The sequence below is a fragment of the Diplotaxodon limnothrissa genome, linkage group LG11 (genome assembly GCF_057381915.1).
Source record: "Diplotaxodon limnothrissa isolate DT_005_m linkage group LG11, D_limnothrissa_male_GT1.1, whole genome shotgun sequence".
NCBI classification, from domain to species: domain Eukaryota; kingdom Metazoa; phylum Chordata; class Actinopteri; order Cichliformes; family Cichlidae; genus Diplotaxodon; species Diplotaxodon limnothrissa.
Window position 1 is genome coordinate 21,873,939 of NC_140606.1, and position 25,068 is coordinate 21,899,006.

Genomic DNA, 25,068 nt, shown 5'->3' on the forward strand with positions numbered 1-25,068 from the left:
CACAGAAAGATATGGAGAAAGTTAGATATTCTTCTGAAATCTTCTGAGATTTCCGTCCTTTCTTTTTGTTGCAATCCAAAGACACTAGAAAGATTGCATTTAGAACACTTAAAACATCACTGACACACAAAGCCTGACTAATTTGTACACTGTTCTTTCCAGGTGTTGTTGGTCTGACCTTTATAATCAACAAGTTCCGCATTGTCAAGCTGACCACCAAGGATCAGTTCATTATAGCCTACGGTGGCCTGCGAGGTGCCATTGCCTTCTCCCTTGGTTTCCTGCTTAACAAAGAGCACTTTCCTGAGAGGGAAATTTTCCTCACTGCCATTATCACTGTGATTTTTTTCACTGTGTTTGTTCAGGTATGAGTACTCTATTTATTTATTTATTTATGTATTTATTTATTTGTTAATCAGAAAACCCCTCACAAAACTTGTAAACAGTTGGCGTTAGACTTTTGTAAGAAGTTTTAATAAAAATCCATTTTACACCTAAAGGTCACTTTATTAGATATTCAGCTGCAGTTCAGCTGCTTGTTAATACAAATCTACCCAGTCACTCACACGGCAGCAACTCAGTGCATTTAAGCACTGGTCAAGATGTAAAGATGGCCTTCTGAAATTCATATCTGGCATCAGGATGGTGACTTTGAATATGCCATGGTTGTCAGTTCCAGACAAACCTGGTGTTAACATTCAGAATCAGCTGGTTTTCCCACATAGCCCCCTCTGAAGTTTAGAGAAAGAGAAAATATCCAATAAAGAGCAGTTCATGGAGCAAAAATGCTTTGTTGATGCCAGAAATCGGAGGAGAATTACTAGACTGTTTTGAGCTGAAAGGAAGACACCAGTAACTCAAATCCTAGAGCAGGAATCCACACCAAGTACCACTCCTGTCAGCTAAGAACTGAAAACTAAGGCTGCAGTTTGCACAGGCTTGCCAAAATTGGACAGTCAAAGATTGGAAAATGGAGTTTGGTCTGAGTCTTGATTTGTGCTGCTGCCGATGGGGTCAGAATTTGGTGTAAACAATGTGAAAGCATTGATCTACCCTGCCTTGTATTAAGTGTTCAGAGTGCTGCTGGTTGTGTAGGGGGGGACATATTATTGGCACACTCTGGATCCTTAATACCAACTGAGAATCATTTAAATGCCACAGTGAAAAGTGGCTGGTAAGTGTAGGTTAGACATCACATCAGTTGTTATCACGATATGTATTTCTACCCACTCATGTCCATCTCTCTTTGCAAGAGAGCTCCTTTTGGTCTAGTATATTTGCATCTAATACATCTAGTTTGAATGTTTCCTGTACTGTTTGTCTGTCAATTTAGTCTCTCAGAACAAATGTTTCTGCAACCATTCATGCATGCAGAGAATTAAACTAAAATAAAAAATATTTCATAGAGCATATTTGCAGAAGGAGGCTTATTACTTCCTCCCTTAGGGGAAAAAAAAGCCTATTTTTATCACACCAGTTCCTCAGCTTCAACTCCTGTTTTCTTTTCTCTGAGCTCCTGTTTTTGAAAATGTAATTTTGTGCTGTAGGTGTGTACGCTAACACAAATGCAAGTGAGAAAATCTGTAGATCAAATGCAAAAACTGTGAAGGAGTAAGAGATATGGGTCTAAAGACATGCAGTTTTGCTCTGAAAGCTTGGTTCTGGAAACATGAATTCAAGATAAAGACACATTCAGTGTTGCACATGCATTGTGTTTTGTTTATTTTAAGCACTGCGGTGCATCACTTAGCCATGTCAGATAAACCAGTCTCCAGGTGGGATTGTAGGAAGATTTTCAGAGGTTATTTGGCCCCAGACAGGCAGCAACTAAAATAAAACCCTGAAAGCACATTCTCTCGCTTTAAAACTTAGATGTCAAACATATTTTATTCATGCTGCTGGAACTCTGGTTCTGTCGCCAGCGCAGACCAGGAGTTTGTAATTAGAAGCCTCTTTTACCTCCAAGGTTTAGTTTGTGTCTGTATCTGCATGAGCATTGTTATTTGGAAGTTTTACTGATATGAAGTGAAAAGCTTCATTATTTTATTTGTCAGTCGGCATATGAATGAGATTTCCCTTTTTTTGGGTTACTTGTGTTTGTCTCCTCGTGGCCATTACACTAGGAACTGAGCCCTTAACAAGTCTGGATTTATGATCTTGGTCATGACTAAATGTCTAATTTAGTGTCAGTGATGTTTTAACTGGCATGACTGTTTATTCAAGATGGCCACGTGAAACTATTTCGTTTGGTAGGACATTCATGATGTTTATAATGTAGTTAAATGTTAAACTACAGTACAGAGAGTGTTATATTTCTGTAATTATGAGCAGGCATTGTTACAAGTGTAGAAACATGATAAAATTCACTCAGACTAAAAATAATGGGTCTTTTGTTCAGGCTCAGATGGCAAATTGTTAAAAAATACAATCAGTCTTATTGGGCCAGTCTGACACTGATTAGCTGTGCCAATGAGGTGAAAGTGCAGCATTTTAATCAAATCGCAAGTTCCCTGAAGAAAGGAATGTCATCTTTGAAAGTTCTTGTATATTAATCCTTATATATGTATGGAGTAAACATGAGGTGATAAAGGCAAAGGAATCCTGTGCATACATGCCTGTATTATTAAACAGCAGGAATCCTCTGTCATCCAGTTTATGCCATTACCGTTAACCAGATGGCTGTCTTAATCTGTTTAATAAGCAGAATGATACATTCAAGCTGCCGAGGTGCAGAGCGGTGCAATTATGCCATATAATAACATAAGAACATTTCCAGTATAACTAAGTGAAAGTTAATTAAGAGAATGAAAGATGCTGATGTTTGTTTCTGTTTTTTGTCAGAGTTATTTCTCAATGTTTGCAGTTTAAAAAGCAGATATATTTACAAACATGAAAACAAACATTATTAGGCATTATAAGATGGGGAGGATGAAGGGAGACCCGTACAGAAGACTTGTTCGTGTTATGCAAATTTTTAGCTCCATTTTTACATTTACTATGTAACAAACTAGTTATACATGATTTTGTTGAAATCTGGGACTTCCTGTACATTCCAAAATATTATGTGCTGTGGGATTTTCTAACAAATGTGCATTGTAACACTACTCAGCCTTCAGCTGATTTCGGTAACCGGGACTGATCTGATTTAAAAAGTGTGGAGCTTCTTCATGACTTTGACAAAGAGATGCAGAAATGTTAGAAAAACACTACAATAAGTTTTAATTGTTTGAACAGACGGGTAGATGCAGATATGTTTCTGTCTTTACCACGTTAACCACTGTAGGGAGGTGTGTACATTGCATAATGTTTTCTTCCTCTTATCCTCCTTGAAGGGCATGACCATCAAACCCCTGGTGGAGCTGCTGGCGGTGAAGAAAAAACAAGAGGCCAAACGCTCCATTAATGAAGAGATCCACACCCAGGTACAGCCTTCTGCCTTTAGCCATTCACAGCAGTCAACTGTCAGTTGCAGTGATTGCACAGACAGATGACTCAGAACCTTTTGGGATGTATTTGACAAATACTGGAATTATTTGAACTAGTGGAATTTCAGTTCAATGCAGTTTTATTTATGTAGCACCAAACAGTCACCTCGAGCCACTTTATTTTGCAAGGAATGTGTGCAACATCCACCCAACCATCAATCAGTCCTTTTTCTTAGCTGCTTATCAAACTTGGGGTCAGTGGAATCTAGAGCCTATCACAGCTGTGGGTGAGAGGCAGTGTAAAACCTGGACAGGTCACCAGTCCATGTAAGAGCTAACACAGAGAAATAGATATCCAGGCACCCACGTAGCCACACCTATGGGCAAATTGCAATCACCACTTAAGCTAACAAGCATATGTTTGGCAAGAAAGGTGTTACACATTCCTTTCAGTGGTAGTTATGTAATATTCTCCTGAGAGCTGAGGAAAAAAGAATCTTTCCATTGAGCTTTTTTTTTTTTTTTTTTTTTTTTTTTTTTTTTTTTTTGTAATCTCCTGCCTCTTTGGAGCTAGAAGAGGCCACACAAACACATGAGAAAGCCAAGGATGTCCTCTATTTAGTACATCAGGCCTGGTAGGGTAGCTCAAATAAGTCAAAAGATATAGACCAAAAACAAATGCCCATTAGAGAGGACATAAATGAATAGCCTGGTTCTCAGGAGGATATGTGAAATGCTTTTCAACTGATGAGGCCTCTGAGGTCGTTTAGGTTTTCAAACTTTGGTCGTTGCTCCCACCTACTGACAGTGTGGTGGTACTGCATAGTTGTATAACGTGTTTGATGTACACGCAGTGATTGTCAATTCACACTTGGATCATAAAATTAGTTTTTGGTGACCCGTACTATAATACCAACACTTTGGTCGTACAGTTTTTCTCCTTTTTTCTTTTAACTGTCTGATTTAAGTCAAACTCATCACATCCAAAAGCATGTCTGGTATCTGTACTTTTTGATACTCTAGAAATTTTAACCGCAGTGGTTCACTGACCTACTGTTAAAGTCATTAACCCATCTCAGAAAATTAGACTGCACATGAGCAGACACACAAACATGCACACAGGCATCTATGAGTCACCAGCTTTTGATGCAAAATAGGCAGGCAGCCCTAATGGCTTGCCCTTCACTGTAAAACACCAGAGGTTAGATTCACTGAGATGCTTGAGGAAACTCTGCACTAAGTTATATTGTGGCAAATAATCTGCATACTAGCCCATTTTCTGCCATCTCCATTGTGTTTGGTTGCTTTTCTTCATTTCCCAGTACATTGCTGCTGGGATACATTTCTCAGCTTGGCATTGGTATCAGAATGTAAATTATATTCCGTTTGTATAACTATAGAGCTGAAAAGGAAAATATCACCTTGAGATGGTAAGATTGTTATAACTACATAATGTGGTGTGGTCATAAAGAGTTAAATCGGACACAGTGTACTGGTTTCTGTATTGAGGTGTTGAATAGACATAAGCTGGTCTAAGGAGAAACCCCACAGTTAAGGATTTTGTAGCTGAAGAACATTACAGAATGGATCCCTATATATTGATCTTTTCATTATTTAGCATCCATTGCTGCCGCTTTTAAAAATGAGACCTTTTAACCCCCACTGTTCAGGGCAGTCAGTCTTTATGTGAATCAGTTACTCCTGACAAAGCAGAAGTAGATTGCACAGTTCTGCTTAATGACTTGTTCCCATAGCAACACCGACTGTCAGACTGTCATCTGCAGGCTTAGTCAGAGCACCGGTCTGATTGGCGAACCAGCTGCAGGCTGAGCAACAAATCCATTGGTGTGTTTCTTCAGTTCTCTGAGCAGGCATGGTGCCACTGTTAAGAAATCCTGTCAAATCAATCACCTGGCTGCTGCTGCTGCTGCTGCTGGTCATATCTCATAGATTCTGTTTTAACCTGAATTGTCGGCTGCTGTTTAGTACAACGATGATGATGATGTCGGACTAATCTCAGAGGGTGTTTACAACAAATGTAACAGCAGTAATGCAAGAATTACAAGATGTAGCTGAGTATTGAGTGTAGTATAAGAGTGAATGTAATCATGGTTACACGACAAATACTTTCACATTCAAGTGGTATGCTGTAGATGGAGGGATGCAAAATATAGAAACTTGCAATTGTTACTTACATAAAAGAAATTTGCTCTAAATCCAGTAAATGTAATATGTTCCTTTGGATGTAATTTATAATAGATGGAGGGTTACTTTTTGCGTCTTTGCACCACTCTGAGCCTGTTTTACTATATATGAGACTTCTCCCCAGAGAGGACCTGGGTCAGTAGAGTCCAGAAAGTCTGATTCATTCTGGAGTACAATTTTAAGGCTCTTCAGCAACTATTGTGGCTTTTTCCCATCCCCAGTTCCTTGACCACTTACTCACTGGCATCGAGGATATCTGTGGACACTATGGACATCACCACTGGAAGGACAAGTATGGATTTTAAAGAGAATCAATCTGACATAACATTATTAATTTTATAACTCAAATACAGCTAACTGTAACAATACTTATTACAAATTACTTGTATGTATCGACTAGTTTGAAATATTTAGTAGTTGCTCTTTTTTTTTTTTTTTTTTTTTTTTAAACTTGTTAATTGTCAAAATTGAAAATGTTGAACTTGGCCTCTTCTTCATCTAATTACAACATATTTATTTATGTCAATAAATGCAGAAATGCTGTTGCCAGTAATTAATTCATGTATTTCACTCTTTGTCTCTGTCTTAATTTTTCGCTCCCTTTGTCCTCTCAGACTCAACCGCTTCAACAAGAAGTATGTGAAGAAGTGCCTGATTGCCGGCGAACGCTCCAAGGAGCCGCAGCTCATTGCCTTCTACCACAAGATGGAGATGAAACAGGCCATTCAGCTGGTGGAGAGTGGAGGGGGAATCAAGATGCCTTCTGCTGTGCCTTCCACTGTTTCCATGCAGTGAGTGCTAAACAGCATCGTGCTCAAAGTCATTTTTATCGTAATGTTTTTTGTTTGTTTGTTTTTTACAGTGTTGGGAACATTTAGGTGAACGCAATTCATCTACTCACTAAATTGTACAACAGTAGTGACATTAAGGCCTGATATGGTGGCGTAATACATAACCACAGAAAAAAGTTGACAGGCTTAAATTTCACTGATATCATAAACATGAGACACAAATGAACATATGACCATATATATGCTCATTCTTTGTGTGTGTGTTCGTACATAATTATACATTTTTTAAAGACATTTTTAGCCCTTTTTTATTATCTTTTGGGTTTGTCCATAGCTTTGAAGTTGGGAAGACTGATGACAGGAAATGGCTCATGCTTAAATGGCCACTGATGCATTACAGATTCTTTGCTAATACTTTTGTATAAACAACACCTTCTCTCTTGTTTTTCTTCTACCAAGTAACAAGGAGTGTTTGGTAACTGTAAAGGTCTTCTTGGATAGTTGTATTATCCAAGAAGGATAAGCAATCAGTGTTAAATCACTAAAGGATCCTTGACTAGTCTTAATTTCTAGTGTAAGTGAGTCGATCTTCACCAATTGTGAAATGGTGTGTGCACAGTAGGAAACAGTAGTATTAACACAAAGGAAAATCCTTTGTGTTATGTTGTGCAGAAAGATAAGTAGCTGTGCTTCATCAAATGTGTCTAATCTTTAAGCATCATCGATGTGTTTATACACGTTTAAGTTGTGTAACTGTTGTGCTATACAAACACTGTTTTTTTTTTTTTTTTCCCCCCCCCTGTGTCATTGTCAGGAACATCCAGCCCAGGCCTTCAACCAAGCCTGCACCAGAGCGAGCTATTCCACAGCTGTCTAAAAACAAAGAGGAGGAAATCCGGAAAATCCTCAGGACCAACCTTCAGAGGACACGACAGAGGGTAACTTTGCTTACAAATGAATAGTTAGACTCTTTATTGATATGCTTGTTTCTCATCTGGATTAAAAATTGCCCTTGTCTCAATGGGAGTTAAGCAATCCATAATAAGTATTGATTGGTGCTCACAAGGGATCTCCCTCCCATTAGTTCATAACACATTTATTGATTTTTGAGATAGACTTGGAGTTAAAATAATTAGTTCTGCACATTTTTTTTTTTTTTTGTTAAAGGACACAAAATTAATTTATTTAGTTTGGAAAATAATTTTATTAGTTCTGATCATAACCTGCCTAAATGTGCAGTGATGTTTGCAGGACTGCAATCTCTTTAACGTGTGTTCATGTGTCTGTCTTTCTCAGCTGCGCTCGTACAACAGACACACACTGGTGGCCGATCCTTACGAGGATGGACTCAGCGATTTATTCCTAAAGAAGCAAAAGATGTTTCAGATAGAGAAGAAGGTAAGTTTCAGTTTTTGAAGTCGAATTTTTTCGAACAAACATTTGCCAGAATAAATAAATCTGTATTGAAGAAAACAACCTATTGTGACTCAAAGTATATTTCATAGAACCAAAGGAGCAGTTTTTCTACTTTTTTTTTGTACTGGGTAGCCAACAGTATAATGATTCAACTAAAACTATGATTTGTGTTTTAATTAGAGTCCACCCTCATTCTCTTAAATTAATTTTCCTGTCACAAATAGGAGCTGATTGATTCTCACAGTTGAGTGGCTCTGTGATTATTTTCATTTTAGCCAGCCTGTAATTAGATAATAAAAATAGACTTCTGTTTAGGCTAAATTGAATGTGCTAGAAGTTACTGTAGGCTCAAGATGATGTCTGCAGAGTTTAATGAAGCGACACATAATTTTAATAAAGTTTCTGTATAACATTGATTAATGATGTCTCTATCTCTGAGCTGGTTCAGTTTGGTTGCTGTATTTTCCAACCAATTACATGAGACAGAAACTGGATTTCTTGCCATCTGAGTTTTGTACATTACTGATTTTGAATGTTTAGATATAGAACTGTGCAAAAGTCTCAAGTCACCCACGTTTCTTTGTTTTGCGTACAAGGAGTCAGGCTTTATTGTAGTTTTTTTTTTTTTTTTTTTTTCCCCTCCCCCAAAGTGATCTTGAACAATAGTTCTTCAGCCTTTCTAAAGGTCTTACAAAGTTTGTCTTTGAAGATTGTGTGCTTTTCCACCCATTTTGTTTTACCTCACTATTTTCAGAGCAGTGTTGTTGTTTGTTTTGTTTTGTTATTTGTGTGTTGTAAGCTGCTTAACACTGAGGGATGAATCATTCAGGCATAAAAAAAACACCTAACTCGAGGGATGAACCAGTGTTGTGTCTGCACATACCAGACAACTTAGCAAATAATCAGTTTTAAATTGTATTTTTATGCATTAAAGGCACTAGCAGCCTGTCACAAAAACGCATAATTTTTTCCTTTTTTATTTTGTTGAATCTGTGACAAATGGAAAATTTAATACAATTTGACAGACGGGGTGATTTCACAAAGGGATATTAGCCAGAAACTTGGCACAGCTCAGCCTGGTGTGCAGAGTGTCCTTAAAAATTAAGGAAACTGGACAAGTGGAGGACAGAAAAACTGCTTATAGCAGATAAGCAATATCTGAAAGTCATGTCCTTAATAAATAGGAAAGAATTCAACAAAGACCTGAGAAGGAACCTAAGAGATGCATCTGGCCCTTCAGTTAATCTATCTACTATTTGCTAAAGCTTCATCAGAAATGGTCTCAGAGGAAAGAGGGGTTGTCAAGAGCCAAAGGAAAGATAGTAGGGAGAAAAGGCTGAGGTAGGACAAATTACACGACTGGGCTGAACAGGTGTTCACTCCAGAACAGGTGTTCTGGAGTGATGAATTTATATTAGAAAATTTTTGGATCAAATCGTTGTCGGTATGTATGGAGTAGCAGTGAGTGTCGACAGCCATCTGTAAAGCACAATAGAGGCTTTGTCATGGTTTGGGGCTAAGTTTCAGGCGGTTGTGTTGGGCAAAAATGATGGAATTATGAATGAAAAGTACCATCAGATTTTGATCCAGCATGCAATATCATATACAAGGCCTCTGATTAGCAAGAGCTTCATTTTTAAGAATGACAATGATTCCAAACTCACTGCCATTGCAGTAAAAGCATTCCTGGAGAGAAAATTACACAGTGGCACACTGTCAATGATGGATTGGCTGTCCCACAGCCCAAATATTAATATTATTGAAGCAGTGTGGGATCACCTTTAACAGCCAAAAAATCCAGCCAACATGCAAAGAAGAGCTTTGAATGTCCTACAAGAAACCTGGAGAACTGAAAACTTACTAAAGAAATTACAAGAAAGCTTTCTTAAGAGGCTTCAGTCAGTGCTAAAGAAGAAAGGTGGTCATAGCAAATATTCACTTTCAGGCTTGTTAGAATTGTACAAACTCTATTTTTGTCTTTATAAACTGTATTTTCATGCATGTTTCCATGTTTCAATAAGTGTTGCACCCCTTTTCTATGGCCAGTTTTTGACACTTGTACAACACTGTATTATATGTTTTGCTTGATTACATGGAGAAGGCTAAACCATCCCACACCAACAATATCTGTTTTTTTTTTTTCCTAGTTAAAGGAGATGAATACCTACCTGACGGTCCCTGCCCCTCCCCCTGATTCCCCGACCATGTGCAGAGCCAGACTGGCCTCAGGTAAATGCATGTCTGAATCATTCTTAGCTCCAGCCAAATGAAAACAGCCAGTAGTCTCAACCATCTTACTTTCAGGTACCTCCTGAAATAATGTAAGAAAATGTCTTTAATGGGACACAGAAGATTCAGAGATTGTATTTCGTTAGGGTCACACGATACCATTTGCAGAGCAATAAAGACCATAGAAACACTATTACCGTTCCCAGCTGCAACAGATATTTCCCCACTAATGGAAATGTGTTTGCATGTGCCAGCCAGCATGTAAAACAATCTGTGGTTTTATTTTAGGCAAACATACTGATTTCAAACCTGATCAGGTGCAAAAAGGAAACAAAATGTGTTCAGGTATGTTGTGAGCGTAGAGAAGATTAATCGTAAGCCGTGCTATCACATGAGCAATTCTAACAACGCATGTGTCAGTTACCCTGCTTGTAAGCACTCAGTAATCATTACTAATGATGTGACTCATTACTAAACTGATAAAAGCCCACGTACAGGTGATTTATTGTAGCCAAGCATATTGGAGTTGAGCATGTTACATGTGAGGAGTTTCAGTTTGTGTTCTTCACTTTAACTGAAAGTTGGCATGTGGTGCACCTTTAATTGATCATGACTAACTTTACCCTATTTTTTGTTACACTAGAAATAATGGGAACGGTCCTAAAGCCTGTTGTTGTGTAGTTTTGTGCAGTGATTCTGTTGCCCTTAATATTTGTTCATCTACTTGTACATCCACTGGTACTTGTTCGTGCATGCTGAAGGAATGATTGTGTGATATTATATCCCTTTTAAAGGCTGGTGAAATAAGTTGAAATCCCTCATATTCTACCTGTGTCCTGCTTATAGACCCGCAAGCCTACAGCATTAAGCCTGCATCGAACAAGGTGCCCATGATCCAGGTAGACCTGGCCTCTCCTCAGTCTCCAGACTCAGTTAATCTGTTGGATGAGTTCGGACAGGCTAACCAGCAGGAGGAGGAGGAGCAGGGCCTGATGATGAAGCCCCCGTCGAGGCCACGGGAAGCTAAAAAGCCGAGTGAAGAGGATGAAGCAAAAGATCAGCAGAGATTAATGAGGTGTCTGAGCGACCCTGGTCCCAGTGCAGACGAAGATGAGGATGGGGCCTTCCTCCCCTGAGACGACAGACTAGTTAGAGGGAAGAGGGCTGCTTCACCGCTCTGCTCTAAGTTATCTCTTTGGTTCAGAAACCAACAAGCCAAAACTGCAAATGCTGTATGAACGGGAAACAAAAAGCAAAAGGAGAGTTCCTGAGAACTGGGTAAGCCACAAAAACGACTTCAACCTAGCTTTGACTTTTATTGCACTCGAGTTTCTCGCCGTCATTCTGTCACTTAAAGTTCCTGGGCATCCAATTGTTTAGATTGTAGCTTTTTAGAAATTTCTAGGCCTTATTTGATGTCAAACCTTTTCACTTGGTGCATTTTTAAAAATCGTATCTGTTTTTTATGACATACTTTAATTTCAGGGACGCAAACATCTGTTTGTGGGTTATGGGTTGAAAGCTGGATGTTTTTTAGTCGCTGTGTAAACCACAGTTGTTTTCCTGTCTGTTGAGCGTCTTTATGGGGTCTACAACACCTACAAACCCGAAGAGTTTTACAAATTTCTTAGGCCGTAAAGCAGTACAGATGTTTTGATCTGCCAGTATACATATAAATTCTCCACCCAAGTTAAATCACATATTGTCATATCCTTTTATGTATGTTTTATTTTCAGTTAATAAGACCCTTTAAAACTCACTCAAGCATCAGTAGAGTTGTCAAAGTAGATGTTATTAATATACTGCCCATCAGCTTTCACACTCATATTTTAGACCCATATGTATTTTAAAGACCTTTAACCTTTTTTTGTAACTGGCCTCATTGAGAAACATTTTTGCCTCGCATTATTGTTGAGGGTATAATAGAGCTGGGCGATAGAACGATAACGATATGTATCGCGATATAACTTTTACTCGATAGAGAAATTAAGCTATCGCGATAGACCTCGCCGCTCTTGTCCTCAAAAAAAAAAAAAAGTCAGCCAATCCAAATTAAGTAGCGCAGAGCCAAACCAATCACAGCCGCAGCGTCACGTCGCGTGACTTGTTACGTACAGCACAAGTGCCAAGCCGCACGTGTGTTTGTTTGGGAAGCAGCCAGCGGGTAATGGAGCCAGCGCATAATGGAGGAAATGAGTGTGCCGACTAGAAAAATCAACCGAGCGTGACCGAAGAGAAAACAGATGATGGTTCCAATGCCGGAGAGATTGTCAAACGGAAGAGCCAAAGAAGTTCCGTAGTGTGAAGGTATTTCGGCTATTTCAAGTCTGACAAAAAACAGAGTAGCGTGCACTGTAAATTGTGCCGAAAGCAAGTCTGGAAATACAATAAACTGGTGCATGCGTCACACTGTGCGCCACGTTATTGTTTCGGTGAAATGAATTTCTACAATACTGTTAATTCTACTCTCTGCAGTGTTTAAATGCTTACATATACACACAGTTACTGTCCCTCCACACATACGACTCGGTTCTGCTTCTATGCCCCAGCTTTGTTTACTTTTTCCCACCGAGGCTTCTAGACTTCTGATTGGCCAACATTTCGGTACGGTTAGGAATCTAGCGCCACCTGCTGCTTTTGCATGTTCATAGCAGCGTTTTCCTTCATTTCTGCCTTTATGTGTGGACGGGATTATTTTTTAAAACGGAAACGGAAAATCTCCGTTTTCAAAAATACCCGTGTACGTGTGGACGTAGCCTCAGTCTCTGACTGGAAGCGCTAATTCGTCATTCGGCTTTTGTCAGACTAAAGTAACTGTTACAACTGTTTGAAAAGCTCAGCTATACAACAAGGAGAGATTGAGAATTTCCTTTTAGTTCTCAGTTTATTTGATATTGACAAAAGTTAGTCAGTTTTGTCTGTTCTTCTGTAAAACAAACTAAGATTTATTTTTAGAATTAATATTTTGTTTCTAAGTGGAATTGACAATTTAGTCTGTTTTGTTTGTTCTATTTTGAAACTTAAACGCTTTAGCGGCTGCCTTTTGTGTAGTTTGCAATATTTGCCTTTATTTATCTGAAAAAGTCTCATGTTCCTTAAGTACATCTACCCTGTTGAACTTATTATGGGAAATAAATATTTAAATAAAAACAAGCTGCTGATTATTTCACATTTTACTTGTGAGCAACGGCACATTTAAATCTTACAAATATAGTTATTTGGCTTATATCGTGATAGATATCGTTATCGCCTGAAATGAAAAAAAAAACAACATATCGTGATATGAAAAAATCTCATATCGCCCAGCTCTAGGGTATAACAAGAGTTGAGAATTGAGGGTTAATTTGTGCAGAAATCAGTCCATGCCTCCTAACCTTCTTTAAAAAGCTAAGACTGCAGGCATGTCATGGCAAAAAAAAATCTAACTCTATGCAGCTCTGTAACAAATTCAGACTAAACAAAAAAGCTATATTAATGAATACCATTCATAAATTATGGCTTATACACATCATTGCTGAAGGCAAAGTTAAATCTACCCCTGGCATTAAGACAGTCTTTACACTTAACTAGAGTTTTTTGCACATCTAAGCAAGACTGAAACATTACCTGCAGGCATGAAAACTGAGTCTAGTGTTTCTTTGATATTCTTTATGGTTGAGCAGTGTGTTTGTAAAATACATCCACATCTTTTTACAGAGCTACTCAGTGATTTGGAATATATAACATTCGTTATTTAAGTTACTGATGCGATAAATTGCTGATTCCTGCTTGTCTGGTTAAATTCAATAAAAGGACAGTGGCCGATGCCACAGAGTTATTAGACGCGGGTGAAAGAACAACTCATGGGTTTAAAATCATATCGCTTGAATCGAGTGATGAATTTGGTTGTTTTCTTGGTGTAATTAACAACGGAACCCTTTTCAAGGTTCTTAAACCACAAACCTCACGTTACACCCGAGGAAAGAATAGAAGCGCCTGACTGTCCTTAGCTCCTCCTCCCATCATCTGCAAATTTCTAGACGTGGTTACTGTAGCAGGGGATCACATGCACTCATCTGAATGCGTGTGAAAGGGAGTAAATCTCAGCATAGCTACACCATTGCAGTTGAGTTTGGTTGTCTAAAATCAGTTACAGCTCACAGACCTTTAAACATCTCATTTCCCTGTTTCCTGACTAAATTGAATTTCCCTTTGCTCTGAAATGTCAGCATGTCTGTTAGACTATCAGGAGATATGTGGTGAAAATGTCAACAAGGATGTGGTCAAAGACCAAAGAATTGTACCAGAACCTGACTTGCAGAACAACCCTCCAACCTCCTCTTTTTAAAGTTCCCTTAAAGGCTGTAATATTTACACGCAGCTTTTATGGCCGTCTAAATTGGCGTTGAACTGAAATTGCTGAAATCCTGAGAGCAGTTTCTCTACATCTCTTTATCATCGTCCCAGGTGATCTAAGTTTTAGCAACTTAAAGGCACTTTGCTCTTAACCCTTTAATGCTTTGCAGAATCTGACTATTAGATTTTAGGAAAGTTGCAGCAAGTAATACATTTCTAAAAGGACTCCTACTTATTAGTATGTTTAACTGTTTAGATGCAAAGCAGGTCCCAGTGTTCAAATTCTGTCCAATTACAACACGCTCACAATACCTGTGCATGTGCTCAAGCAGAGGGAAGCCAAAGGAGGCACATTTAGATTAAAGCAGTTCCTATAACAAGACACCACATCGTTAATTTTTATATTGTATTGTTATGTTATTCCAAAGAGTTGAATTTCTCCAAAAAAGGAAAAAAGAAAAAAGAGAGAAACCTTTATTTTTCATACCAAATGCATATTTTGGGCAAACGTTATCACACTCCATGGAGGGTAATGTTTGGTGCAGAAAACTTTAAACAGAAGCCATACAGCCTATAGAAGAACCTATTTTATTGTAACCATATATATTACAAAACGTCATGTAATGATCACTCTTGCCTTTGTTTTGCTTGTTGCACGAACAAAAAAACAAAAGCCTTTTAAAGTTAAACTGCCTGTTTTCTTCATACATTCTTCACATTTTTGCTTCTTGCTCACTGAATGTTTTTCTAAATCGATCATCAAGCGGTGCGAGAGCAGAGCCGGATGTTTGGGATCGGTGCCATTTGTTCTTGTCAGCAAGTTTATGCAGAAACTACAAAGCGAAACTTAATCACACTTCATGCAAAGAGTTGGAGTGTGTACAAAATAGAAGTGATTGTAAAAGTTTGGTGAGGATCGGGATCGTTGTTGGGTAATCCATCTTTGTTCTTTGCAGAAGATGTGCTGTCCGAGTGTCCTTCTAGATTTAAGTTGTGATGTTGAATTTACAGAATCAACGGCGTTGGCTCGCCGGTGTTGATTTCATCTTTTTGTTTTCTTGTCATATTTCTGTGTTCATTGAAACACACCATGTGCTTTATTTGTTCTTTCATTTCTTTTAAAGCGTTGTTTTTATGAGCTTATTCCAGTGTGAAAGTTTTTATTGTAAGTATTGTATCTGATGTTGTGCACTGCGTCATTTCATGTGCTTTTCAGAAGGCTGTACTGTGCGTTTTCTCCATCTTATGTTTACGTTTACCAGGAGTTTGGAAGCATTTGTCATCTGTGCTTTGAAAGGTGGAGTTCAAGCTTTACAGAGTAGAAATGGACTGACTTGCTTCAAAGTATAAGTAAAGCTTTATTACTCACTCGGTGTTCCAACCAACAATCAACCAAATTAACCTAAAGTAGCTTTTGCATGCTTTTTTTCCCCTGAATAGTTTTGTGTTTTCCTTGATCTCCAGGCAGCTATCGTTTTCTGTTCATTGACTACAATATCTCAAATCTCTGTGAAATCTTCAGCTCAGTCACTCCAAAGGTCAAGTCAGCATCTGCATCTGATAGATTTTTGAAATGCACTAATATAGTGGAGATTCCTCCCATTCAACATATCTGTTGGGTCTTATGTTAGTATTGATGGATATTAATGAAGATTTGACAAGAAAGGGCAGCACAATAAGTGTAAGCACTAATTTGGTTATGACTACATGGGCTAAGACATGCTAAAACACTGGCCGTCGAAGTACTCCTAACATTTCACCAGCTGGGCAGTATGAGGCTAATGATTATTAAAGGCAGTAATCTGAGAATGACACACATGTTTATATCAGCACTGTAATGACATCCAGTGGCATTACATCGCCATCCAAAGACTGTTTCCGTCTTCATTCGTGTTTACTAGGCTCTGTTGTGTGTCACTATTTAATGCTGAGCACTTTAGTCAAGCGGTACCTTTATCTTTTAACACAAACGTTACAGACGGAGCAATAATGATAGTGATGGATTGTACACGCTGTGTGCGATTGTCAGCCGAAACGTCACAGGATAAAGGAATGTACTTCTTGAAGGGCCTTATTATCAGGCATGGGTTTGATGTTCTTAGTCGTAAAGCAGAGAAGCTGGAAACGGTGGATTATAGTTCCCTTTTAATTCATTTGTTTATTTTGTGTCAGTCATTTGTTTGTTTTCAAATGGAATTTTTGCGTTGATTAAAGGTTATTTTTAATTTTATATACATATGAATGATAATATAGAAAAATATAGAATAGCAGATTTTATTATATGATGTACAAATCTGAATCTTAAGGATGTCATGTGTGCACTTTCTTGTTGAATAATCTATAGCTTTCAGCATTCCATTGTAATGACCTGTAAAACTAACAACTGGTAATAAAACCACATCTGAAAGTATATCTGAGATTAAAGGTTTACTTTATGACACACCTGAGTCTGACTCATCATTTAAAGAGTTGTTTTGTTTCCTGAACTGTTGGTACAAGGTAGGTTGGATCCCTGCATCGTTCATTTATGCCACATTCTGACCCTACCGTCCCAATGTCACAGAACACACTGAGACTTGTTAGATCAGGCAACGTTTTTCTGATGAACCCATGTGAATCATTGCTTCAGTTTCCTGTTGTCACCTAACATGCTTTTCTGCACACCTTAGTTGCCACAAGTGGTTTTTTGAGTTCAAAGCAGTCCAGCCATTCTCCTCTGACCTCTGACATGAACCAATACCAAATATAAGTGACTCAAAAAGTTCTGCTTGTTTGATCTTTACTTAAAGTTTAGCTCTCTGAACGAGAAGACATGAAAGTGGATTCGCTGTCATCTACTGATGTTTGTTTGCTTTCTGAGCAAAAGAATTATTACATCATTGCTCTGCACTGCTGCGATACATTAAAAAATAAGAACTTGACGAATATATTTAAATACTAATACAGTGTTTATTTCTGAATTTCTGCCTGTTATATTGGACTATAATTATTGAGGAGCCAATGCACAAATAGAATCTGAAGTCTTGATTTCATAAATGCATCTTCTTATTCATCTGGTTTGTAAAGCCTTAACCTGCAAATTTCAATCAGCAATGACAGATGAGTGCAGTGGATTAAAATCCTTCTAAAATGTAGTGGATAAGTCATAAGCTGAAGTTATTCCAATCAAGTAAAACTGCCACAAAAATACAACGGCTACTGAAGCAATTGTGTGAAAGGGATCAACATAACTCCCTGGATGGATCATTACACTAGTTTGAACGTGCAATAACCTTTTTTAGCCAGAAGGGGAGTCCGCTTCATCTTATAATTAAAATAAAGTCAGACAGCAGTCAGACCAAACACTGTCCCAAAAGTAAAATATTAAAGGGATGAGTTGGATTTATATATCTTGGAGACATTTTATAATTGGATGCTGAGTCTAATAAACTCGGAATGAACTGTCTGCCTTGTTAAAACGTAAGGGTATTACTCGGGTTGGCAGTGCTGCAGCTTGCTGGGAGATCCAGAGAGAAAGCTGCAGCCGCTGTAGCGATAGTTTGTTTATTCCGTCTTTATATCTGTTAAATGGAAAATCACAATGACTCGTGTGCTTCTTAACTAGCTTGGCCTGACAAACACATTTACTCTGTAATACTTGCAGAATGGATATGCTCTGTTTATCATAACCACCCATTAAAATTGATGGCATTTGTCGCATTCTATCAATTTTCAGCAGAGACGCTTGGTTGCCAAGTTAATTTTACATCTGAAGAGTCTGATTTGAGACTCCAATTACTGTAACTTTTGTTGGCTTAAAAATCCTCTTTGTATTTAAATTTGCCGGCATTTAGCTGAAACTCATCCAGAGGAATTAATGGTCAGTCAACAATAAGATACGCTTGAATTCCCAGATCACTGATATTACAAACAAACAAGAGTTGAGCTCTTCTGTCCAAAGAATCAGTGACGTAAAAGAAACCGAAGGATGATGTGTGTGGAGCAAATAACAGTGAATTGTCTGGACCTTGAGGTACGTAAAAGACGTAAAAACAAACTGATCACTTGTATGTAAGAGAAAACTTTCATACAAGTCTTTAAAAAATGTGTCTCCAGTTCCAGCTTTAGAGCCAGGTTGCCAAATGCTTAAACATCCATGCCAGTGGAGCCAGTTGCTTTTGTTACTGGGCAAACCAAGACTAGATGTTTCCAGCTGCTTGTGCACAGCTGAACTAAACCTTCACCGGTGAGTATGTATGGTTTCCAAATGGTGAACAATTTAAAGCCAGGGCATCAGACTTCATCTAACCCCTTTTTGATCTAAACTACTCCAGCAAAACCATTTCACCATAACCAGTAAAAAATAAAAACATAATAAATACAGCAGAAGTCTTGAGCCAGCCTTCATTTCTTTGCTTTTCAAGTTTTTTTTATTTATTTATTTTTTTCATTTTAAGTCCAGTCAGTGGCGTGTACCTGACCATTTTCAAAGGAATGCCTTTTGTTTGTTTGAATCACACCATTTAACATTGAATTATAAATTATCCAAGCATATAAAAGGAACCTTGATCCAGATACACAAACCACACAACTTAAAAAGAATCACTTTTGTCACAAAAATACTTATTTTTTTCCCATTTCCTTTGGTGAATTTATGAAAAAGGACAAAGTTAACACATTTTGACAGGCATAAAATTGCATTGTTGCACTGATTCCAAAAGAGCTATTAGCTGAAAGTTTAGGATTTTCTTGGCTTGGTGATAAAAATTTGAGTAAACTGGACAAGTGGAGGTCAAAAGGACAAGTGGCATGTCTATAACTTATCTACAGCAGATGAAAAGCACCTGAAAGCCATGTTCTTAAGGGGAAAAATCTATCCAAGTACTGGAGCAATGAATTTGGTGTTGGGGATCTGAAATGTTAAAATTGGGGGAATTGTGATCAGAGAAAAATACCATCAGATTTTCATCCTTCATCTAACACCATCTGAAAAGTGTCTGATCGTCAGCAGCTTCATTTTTCAGCATGGCAGTGATCCCAAACACATTACCAGTGCATCCCGGGATAAAAAAACACAATGGAATATTGGAATCAGGCATGGATTGGCCTCCCCAGAGCCTGAACCTTAACATTACTTAAACAGTGTGTCATCATATTTACAGAGAATGCAACAAAAGCAGCCAACATCCAAAGAAGAGCTTTGAATGTCCTTCAGGAAACCTTGAGAACCGAAGACTACTAAAAGACTGACATCTTATTGCAATCTGTCCAAGAGAGTTCAGGCTGTGATGAAGGTTTTTATGCCAAATATTTACTTTCAAGCTCAAGAGAACAGTACAGTCCCTTATTTTGACTTACATACTGTATTTCCATGCATATTTACATATGTCTCAATAAGGTGTTGCACCAATAAACCAATACATATAAAGATAGGACACATATGGTTTTGTTACGTCCGAGTGTTTTTTTCATTTTTGAGCATGACAGCACGATGATTTCATTTTCCTCATCTTAACTCATCTTCTGCCTGCCAGCTTTCACATCAAATGCAACTTTCCAGTAAAAACAATAAATAAAAATAGTTTAAGTGAAGCTGAATGCAAAATGAAGTACCCGCTGTTTGTGGCTCTGACTTCCCAGGTCATTTTAGCAGTGGATTAAACACACACTTAACTGCCAAATACCAGATATGTAATAGCCCGCCCCGCTGCTGCAACATTTACATGTGGAGTGTGAAATAAGCCTGAAAGCTTTTCAGATGGATTTGTCCAAGTGTTTATTTATTTCTAGTTAAATCACTGTGTCTAATTCGCCTGTCAACTGGGTTCCCGTCATCGAGGAGCCAGTCAAATTGGTCTTGTTTGCATGAGGGCTCTTCTGTTTATTTTCCCCTGATTGCTCTTTAATGCTCGGAGTGGATGCTCTTTACATGGAATGATTTGGTTTGTTTTTAATATTGGACTCACCTGACCCTCTGTCGCATCAGAATGCGCATTCAAAGGGGACACACCTGAGCGTTTTTATGACTGACAGGGAGAGGTAGTTTCGCTGTTAAACGTGAGCGTGCAGTCTGCATGCTTTATGCGAACCTACCAGCAGATGGCGCAATATGCACGTCAAATTACTAAAGTTCCTCACAAGCGACGCCTTCACTGATCGAGCTTCGACTTTTTTCACTTTCCCTGCTGGAATGGTTTGTATGCTGAAAGCACGCTGACATGTTTAATTGGCGTGTTGGGGAGGGAGTCAGACTTTGTGTGGCCCCATTCCATCAGCTTAATGGTGTGTTTGCTATTGCTTTCCCTCTCATTTACATGGCCCATATACCACATCTAATGTATGGCTAATTGTTGTGTTTAGGCAGTAAAAACCCTGAACCCTCGCACCGATGTGAGCCTCACAAGCGAATGTTCTGGTTTTTGGGCTGCTGTGCTTTGAAAATATTTTGTTACACAACAAGAAATGTTTTGATTATGAGTGTGGCGGAGAAGGGTCACTCGAGGGCCGCATGCACACAGCAGTTTGCTGTTTGTTTTCTCTATAAAAGGAACGGACAAATATAACTGCAGCAAGGCAATAATGCTGAGCTTATTGTTCCACTGATTCTATTTGTTGTACTGAGTTGTGCTCAGTTTATGACGTGCATGAGATGCGGCATGATAGCTGTTGTACACACAGTGAGCAAAAGTGCATGCAGCGCTGATGGAACATATTTATATTTGGGTTTTGTTTTTTATTTAGCTCTGTATTGAAACTATGCTTAATCTGGGATTTCCCATCATATATATAATATATAATAATTTTCATCCACAGCATTTATTTGCAGATTCAGATAAAGAAGCTCTCTTATGTATTAAAATTAGACCCGCTTCAGCAAACTAAATTCAAATCTTACTTATACATTGCTGACCAAATTTAAATGCAAGCAAGAAAACATGCAAATTTTAGAAATCTTTTATTTAAAACCAAAAATGATGTTGTTTTATTAACAATAAGCTGAATTCGTGTTTTTATACTCAAACACTGGACTTTTCTGAGAAGTCTGGAATTAACCCAGCGTAACATTCAACCATCAAACTAATTTTAAGTAGTAAACAAATGTAATTTGGCATTTTCATTAAAAAGATTTTTTGTAACTACTTTTCAGTAAAATTGAAAATTCATGGATAACATTATGTTATAATTTGCTTATATTACTGTGATTGACACTGGTCCAGCTAGTACCTAAGTGAATGATGATTAGAGTACTTCTTCTACTGCTGCAGTTCCAGAAACTCTGTCTGTAATGAGATGATCCAGAGTTTTTGCTACTGAGGTGCCAGAGTTGCATCTTTTCTGCCTAGAAAAGTTTACAGCAGGGTTCATATCTACGCATTGCTTCGTCAGGCCTTGTATAAGTCTAACATCACGCACAGGGGTCGGCACTCCATCCCCAAAATTGATTTCTGATATTCGTGGCTTAACATCAAGGATCCTGCCAGGCCACGATTCCCAGTGTCAGTGAATGCTTTCCAGCAGCGCACAGAGAAAAAAATAGCAGGCAGACATGGTGACATTATTAATCCAGACACACTGGCACGCGCTAACACATCTCTGCCTGCTGTTTCGTGTATTGGAATGAGCGGAAAACAGAGATGGACTTTTTCATTGGCATCTTGTTTGATGAATAAAACATCAGGGGTGGGCTAGGACAGAACTGAATGGTTGAATGCAGGAACACTTTAAAGACAGCCAGCTGGTTCTGCATATTTTCTGCATACGTTGTGACAAAACCAGTGTGATTATTTCCAAAAATCCCAATTCTCTGTGACTAAACTAGCCTTTTCTTTGAGCGTGAGATACTTCCTTACTGTACATCTTTCTATCTCTGTCATCGTTATCCAAGCCGATTTAGAGCTGATAAGAGGGCACAAAATCACAGCGTCTTCTCCCTAATGCATTCTGTTTGGGGAAAGGCTTCCCAACTGATAAACCGTGATTTAGCCTGATAACAAAGCCGAGCAAAGGGAGGCATTCCTATTAACCACATCCAAACAACATCATGTGCAACCCCCAGATTTCCCTCACCGGGCTTTTAAATTATGTTTGTACATAAAGGATCAGTGTGTTCAGCTCTGAGCTGATGTGGATGCTGTTGGAGTGTTTGTGCGGCACCAAGGGCTGCATGAGGAACAGTGAAAAGCCACCAAAGGGGAAAAAAAACAACACATTTCAACCTGGAAATAAAAAAAAAAAAACACCATCCAGACAACAGCAGTTGGTTTCAGGGGTGAGAGGGAATGCAAACTATACAAGAAATGGCCTTTGTGGGAGCCATTTGCTTGTATAAACCATTTATTGTTGTTGAAAAATGCCTGTGCTCAGGTTTCACCCTCGCCTGTTGGTAGTAGCGGGACTGTATTGCCTCACCCATCTATCCTAGTGATAAACTAGGCTGTCACTGGCCAGAGCGGCTTCATGCAAGCTCAATGACTGGACTCATGTATAACGTGGCCTCCTGAGAAACCCTGACTTGATGTGTCTATTAAGTTGTTTTAAAAAGGTGGCGGTTTATTTTTTGGGAATCAACCTGAACGTGGTGATAGTTTGCTCATGCTAAAAAGCAAAGATCATTCTTTACTAGACAGTCACTTCCCTTGGGATTTTACCTACGGCATCTCCACCTTTTAACCGTTTAATCTTAAAACATATAATTTAACTAGTAAATGATAGATAATACAAACTGGGCATCGTAACTTTACAGCACAGCTGTTGTTAGATTTCCAGATATTCCATTGCCTAACAAAGAGTGATAAAAAGATTCAAGCCTCATTATGCACAAACGCTGAGCCATCATAAAGCCCCCGCCTTTGACGACAAACTGTCCTTTTGTCAGTGATGAAGGCCACAAAACGCTTCATAGATTTACCTACTCTCTGAGGAAATGGTCCTGGATCAAAAACTAAAAAGGATAATTCAACAGTTCTCTTTTTTCTGTTCTTTAGATTACAGAGGATCAGCATTCGGACTCAATTAGGCTCTGGTGAAAGATGGCTTAAAAGAGAAAACATGGGGTCAAATGCACTACAGATGACCTTGAAATGAGGTCATCGCTCTATATGCATCTGACAATGACAACACAAGAGTCTGTGGGAGGTTCTAATAATGAACTGGGAAACGTTTTAGGAGGAAATATTGAAAATATCTAGTCTTATTAATCTAACAACAGAGGAGGAAGCAGATGGAAAACCACAGGAAGAGCTGTGGTTAAAGTTCACCAGAGGTCATCAGATATCACACGCAATGCCAAGAATATGAGTGACACCTACTGCCACCATTAAATCCATTGATTTAAAGAATATCCAGAGGCGACTTTTGGACAGCAAAATGAAAACAACCTCCCTGGAGGCCTTTTGTGGGTCGTGAGTGGCATCCTTAATTGATTTTCAGACCAATATTGAAACCGATCAGGCCTTTGTTTTCTCATTTCTGCTTCCAGGGGCATTAGCCCAATAGTGCTGCGCAGGCTCTTCAGTAATGGTCGACTCATTCGCCCATCTATCTTATTTAAAGCTGAGAAAACTCTGCGCTTACAGTTCAGCTTTTAATTTGCTTATGTGAACATAATTTAAGCACGCTTTTCAAACTTTGTTCAAAAGCACACCCGAGTCAAAGCGTTAAATTTGAACTCGCTTCAACTAAGAATCTATCAAAGTTAAACCCTCCTCACTGCCTTTTATTTGAGCTTTTAAACACACTGGGCTGATGCCTTCTCCTGCATGGATCTGTTGATGTACACACTGAAAGCTCCAGAAAAAAAGCTATGAAAAAGATTGGTTCACTTAGCTGGAAATCATTGATATTAATTATTATGTGCAAATACACAAAATTCCATATTTAACCAAAATTATTAGGCTATTTGTAATAAATTGTATTCTCTAAGTAACAGGATGAGCTGACAAGAGTACAGAAGTGCTTTAGAGAAAGCTGAATCAGGGTCAGGTTTTGCAGCAGCACAGATACATTAGAGGGAATGAAAAAAACTAAACAAAACCAGCGTGAGGAATAGATAAAATGTATTGCAATCTATAGACCTCGTGTGTTTTGCAAGATTTCACAAAAAATATGAGCTAGTTATAGATGTAAAAAAAAGTTATTTATAGGGAACAGATAACTTATCCTGAAGAAAATAATAAATCCGAATGGATAGTTGACTGTTATCCATCCAGTAGATAATGGATCCATTTGGACTGGGCTCAAATGAAGGGTTCAAAACCTCCAAGAAGATGCGTCATGTCCTGCTATCAAAGAGCTGGATGCCAGAAATTCATTAAAATCATCTTTTGCAACCAGCTAACATGATTTTATTGTTATTTTTTTAAACTCTGGATAGAAAAAAATATGTGATTAATTGAAACAAATCTTTTCAAATCCGGGGTAAGTGCTTTCAAAACAAATGAACTTGGGACCCTAATTAATACTCAATAACAAATCCTCCTGTGGATAAAGGATCAATTCTGAGGAACGTGTTGAGTAAAAATAACTCATCAGGTGGAGGGTTTCAGGTTTCATTCATGGACAATGAAAACAAATTTGAACAAAAAAAAAAATAATCTTATCTTCCAACATGCACAGAGCCCACTGAGTAATCACTGACTCTCTCTTGTTTTGTGGGTGTGTGTGTGTCCTTCTTAATTGCTGTTGATATC

At 38.4% G+C, this 25,068-nt stretch overlaps 1 protein-coding gene across 1 annotated transcript in view; it reads left to right on the forward strand.

The window, feature by feature from the left end:
- The window catches only part of slc9a1a (solute carrier family 9 member A1a), a 31,870-nt gene extending 20,531 nt beyond the window's left edge, over positions 1–11,339 (forward strand). The window contains exons 5-13 of the mRNA XM_085365355.1: positions 163–365; positions 3,333–3,422; positions 5,852–5,922; positions 6,245–6,421; positions 7,236–7,359; positions 7,718–7,819; positions 9,985–10,066; positions 10,355–10,411; positions 10,913–11,339. Coding sequence (XP_085221481.1) covers positions 163–365; positions 3,333–3,422; positions 5,852–5,922; positions 6,245–6,421; positions 7,236–7,359; positions 7,718–7,819; positions 9,985–10,066; positions 10,355–10,411; positions 10,913–11,202 — 1,196 coding nt within the window. The 3' untranslated portion in view covers positions 11,203–11,339. The remainder of the gene's footprint in view (positions 1–162; positions 366–3,332; positions 3,423–5,851; positions 5,923–6,244; positions 6,422–7,235; positions 7,360–7,717; positions 7,820–9,984; positions 10,067–10,354; positions 10,412–10,912) is intronic.
- Positions 11,340–25,068: the final 13,729 nt, after the last annotated feature.